General features: G+C 37.7%; 1 protein-coding gene across 1 annotated transcript in view; it reads left to right on the top strand.

The window, feature by feature from the left end:
- Positions 1 to 514: 514 nt before the first annotated feature.
- ARRDC4 (arrestin domain containing 4) overlaps positions 515 to 4,272 on the top strand; it is a gene marked incomplete at its 5' end in the record, with an annotated part of 4,549 nt that continues 791 nt past the window's right edge. Inside the window, 5 exons of the mRNA XM_010184682.1 lie at positions 515 to 581; positions 870 to 1,017; positions 2,367 to 2,469; positions 2,937 to 3,193; positions 3,764 to 3,926. Coding sequence (XP_010182984.1) covers positions 515 to 581; positions 870 to 1,017; positions 2,367 to 2,469; positions 2,937 to 3,193; positions 3,764 to 3,926 — 738 coding nt within the window. The remainder of the gene's footprint in view (positions 582 to 869; positions 1,018 to 2,366; positions 2,470 to 2,936; positions 3,194 to 3,763; positions 3,927 to 4,272) is intronic.

Here is a 4,272-nt window from a genome sequence, read left to right as displayed (position 1 = left end):
GGAAATGGTATTTTGTTCTGTAAGAGTGAAAGACTTCTTAAGTTTATCTGTAGGAAAAGTAAATGTAGGCCTTTAAAACCTGTGGAATGGTGAGCCCTCTATGAATATATTACAAGTATATATATTAATAGTACTTCATAATACCGTGAATTGCAGCTTTTTAGCACAGAGGTTAGTTTATTAATTGTTAATTGAAAAAGTAAATTAATTGCTGCCCTGTTGAACAGGAAAAGAAACTTAGTTTATGCTTTCCAGAAGCCATTTTGGATTAGAAATTGGCTGGAGTCCTGAACTGAAACTCAAGGTCTCCGTGTTTCCGTGATTTTTTTCACTGAAATCACATCACTGCATAAATAAAGCATGGGCTCCAATCCAGAACCCACTGGGATCAATAAAAACTTCTCCTAGGCCCTTGCATCTGGGTGTTTTTATACATAAATAACTTATAAAAGCGCCTGCTTTGTTCTTCTATTTATGGAATAACTAAAACATACTATTCATTTTTATCCTACAGGTGAGGAAAGCTTAATTCTTCTAGATGGAAGACATGAATTTCCGTTCAGCTTTCAGCTCCCTCAAGAGTAAGTTAAATAATCCAACCTGAAGGGATTGTGCTGGACAACGCTGCTTGTGGAAAATTAACTTAATGTAATTTGAGTCATGGGGGTTTTGTCGTATCAAACAGATAGGTCAGCTTTATATGTTTGTCTTAATCAACCACCACATAAACACGCCTTGTTTGCTTCAGTTTCCCTAAGGCCCTAAAAGTACAAGCTGTAAGTTGGTAAACGTTTATGTACACAGGAAGTGTTCATGTTTGGAACTGAATTATACACTTACAGTAATGCTTTTATGACTGCTTGTTTCAGACCTCTGGTGACCTCTTTCACTGGGAAGTATGGCAGTGTTCAGTACTATGTGAAAGCAATTCTGGAGAGGCCTGCAGCACCTGATCAAAGTGTACAGACAGAGCTTCAGGTCATTAGCCATATCGACGTCAGCTCACCAGCTTTATTGGTAAGAGGGTGCTCCGCTCCTCCTCCCCCCCTTTAAAGCCAGCTGCAAAAAAATAATTTCCAAGAAGCATTCACATCCAGCCATAGCCATTTCTGTGTTATTCTGGAGTGTCATTTTCTGACTTCTGAAAGCATATAAGCTCCCTAAGCTTTTCTCTATAAATAGATGATCTTAGGTTGTGTGAATAGCAAACAGAGTGGCTTTTTTTTTAATACCATTGATTACATCCCTGCTGGCAGAGATGCTCTTGCCAAAAAGTTATGCAGGCTTCAGATGCATAAATAAGGCTTAATAATAATAATGCACTAGCATGAAGTAGTTACTCTTACCAGAGCAATGACATTCACAGGGCTGCAGTGTCCTAAACTCCACAATAATAGTAGGTTGAGGAACAGTAATTACAGAAGAGTATTAATCATGCCCAGCCTGTCATTTATGCTTTGGCCATTATGTTACGTATCCTTCCATTTTGCATGTCGTTTTCTAACATTAAGTGCGTGCATGCAGCTGCTTCAGAGATCTTTTCAGTTATTTCCTTATGACAGATTTGGCCACATTAAAGCATTGAGTTTCTAATAATCGCTAGAAATACTGTAGAGTAATAAGGAAGATCAGGCATTAAGTAATGAGAAAATAGGCAAGATGGAAGCTAATGAGCTGGATTCTTTTATCTCAACCCATATTATGAAAATAATATAAAATTATACCTTGCACTTCACGATAGCAACTAGATCTAAATGGTTATTCATTAAAATATGAATGACTAATTTCTATTTTATTTAAAATGCTCGGATAATTTTAACATTTGATCATGATGCGAATGTAGCTAAGAGATGTTTTGAGCAGGGTTTTTTCCTCTTTATATGCTCACATTTTAATCTCTCGAGAACTTAAGTATTTTGGCAGTGACATCTGTAAGCAGAATACAGGCTTTATATTTAGCACTGTATGTTAGGGCTATGAAGACAACATATCCAGATAATAGGTTATTGTACAGGAGAGGGCTGCTGATACTGCAGTGCTCTGTTAGACCTTCAAAAAGTCACACTTGTAAAGTTTTCTGAATCAGTCTTTTTTGAAGACAGATGATATTCAAATGCAGACCGGTGTCTGTTACCTAGCTGACATGGTCTGAATGCAGACTAGGCTTTTAAAACAGCCATACATTCAGATAGCCAAACCTTGGTTCCATTTTACATGGTGGCAAAACTCCAGTTGCATTGAGTAGTACAGTGGTTCAGATCAAGTGGATTTTAGAGCTAGATTGCAATAACTGATGTACATAATATTGAACTGCAAGTGATTGACAGCTTTATGCCATAAAATGAAAAATACTTTATATTTTATAGACACCTGTTCTAAGAAGTCAGGAGAAGATGGTTGGCTGTTGGTTTTTCACCTCTGGGCCAGTGTCTCTCAGTGCCAAAATTGAGAGGAAGGGATACTGTAATGGTAAGAGTAATTATCTTCAAAATGTGACTATTAAACCTCTAATAGGGTTGTTTTCCTCATCTCTGTGAAGCCAGCACTTTATAGTTGAAAGAATAGTTCCATTTACTTGGTAGTAGATTGAGATCTAGATGAACTTGCTTTAACAAAAATCATCTTGCCTTGCCCCTTACTTCAGTTAGTACTATATAAAAGGAAGATTGGGGCATAATTTGTAAATAAAGCTTTTATAGCTTGTTCACATTATGGTTAACATTTCAAAACGAATCATTGTTTATACATAAAATGTAGTAGGTGGCTATAATGCTGCTTGGATACCACTCTGCAAAAAAAAAAGCGAGCTTAAGGAAACTAACAAGTATTGTTCTCATAACATTGCCAGTGATGTACGTGCTGCATAACATGCTTTGATACTCCCAGAGGAAAGTTGGTAAATACAAGTTATTCATTGAACTTTTTCTGTCTTTAAGGGGAAGCCATACCAATCTATGCAGAAATTGAGAACTGCTCTTCTCGTTTGATTGTTCCAAAAGCTGCCATTTTCCAAACACAAACTTACCTGGCCAGTGGGAAGACAAAAACTTACCGTCAGATGGTTGCCAATGTCCGAGGAAACCATATTGCCTCTGGGAGTACAGATACCTGGAATGGGAAAACTCTGAAAATCCCACCTGTATCCCCCTCTATACTTGACTGCTGTATTATTAGAGTAGAATATTCATTAGCTGTAAGTCTGGATTTCTATTACAAATGTACATAATCTCGAATACTGCACTGAGTTGGGAACAAGAGGAGTTACAGAGAAAAATCTAGGAGCAGCTATTAGGTTTTGAATTTGGAAACAAAAACAAATGTAAACAAAAGTCATATCCCACATAAGTGAGAGACTGAAGATCGTGAGGAGATTTCTGAAATGGAAACATAGTAATATGGGGAAATGGAAAAATGTTTCTGAAGAAGCAGCAGCTTAATTTTAGACTTGCAGAGGTTCTCTGGGGAATGGGTTCTTTTAGTCATTCTTTCCAGAAATAGGAAGATAGGGCTGAAAGTCAAGTGCATAATTATTTTGGCCAACCTGTTTTGTATTTTTTTAATGTCACCTAGAGACAAGGTACAGAAAGAAGGAATTTGCTGGAAAATAAAGAATGCTGCCAGATTATTAGCTAAACATACCTGGGATGGGAAAACTTGTAGTTTTTAAACAATCTGCAGTATTAGGAGCAGGGTAGCTTCTAGGAGCAGCAATTCAGTGGGGTCTCATGATGTTTTTCTCTTCTGTTTGGGGCTTGTCACATAGGTGTACATCCATATTCCTGGTGCTAAGAAATTGATGATTGAAATGCCTCTGGTGATTGGCACTATTCCATGTATTGGATTTTCAAGCAGAAACTCCAGCATTACCAGCCAGTTTAGTATGGATATGAGTTGGCTGGCATTGACCATGCCAGAACACCCTGAAGGTAATCCATATTGAACTCTGTATTACTGCACAGTACTGTCTGCAACAGAAGGGTAATAGTGCCAGTTTAAGGGCACTACTAGGGATGTAGGCCATTAAAGTATGACTCAGTGAGAAGTGAGGCATGTAAATCTAAATCAAGGTCTCAAAGGACTGGTGAGGATGCTGTAACTCCAGCTTTTAAGTCTCTCTTTACCCCTTTCTGACTGCTTCCAGCTGAATCTTGAAATAACTAACTTCTGATAGTGGGAATTCTATTTTGGAGGTGGACACCTTGAAGTGAATCATTACTGAATGTATCTTGATACAACATAGGTGTTTTTGCTGGAGTAGCCCTGAAAGCATCT

This window comes from Mesitornis unicolor, unplaced genomic scaffold (assembly GCF_000695765.1).
Source record: "Mesitornis unicolor isolate BGI_N332 unplaced genomic scaffold, ASM69576v1 scaffold12375, whole genome shotgun sequence".
NCBI classification, from domain to species: Eukaryota; Metazoa; Chordata; class Aves; order Mesitornithiformes; family Mesitornithidae; genus Mesitornis; species Mesitornis unicolor.
Note: the sequence above shows the minus strand (reverse complement) of the source record. Positions and strands in the feature narration are given on the sequence as shown.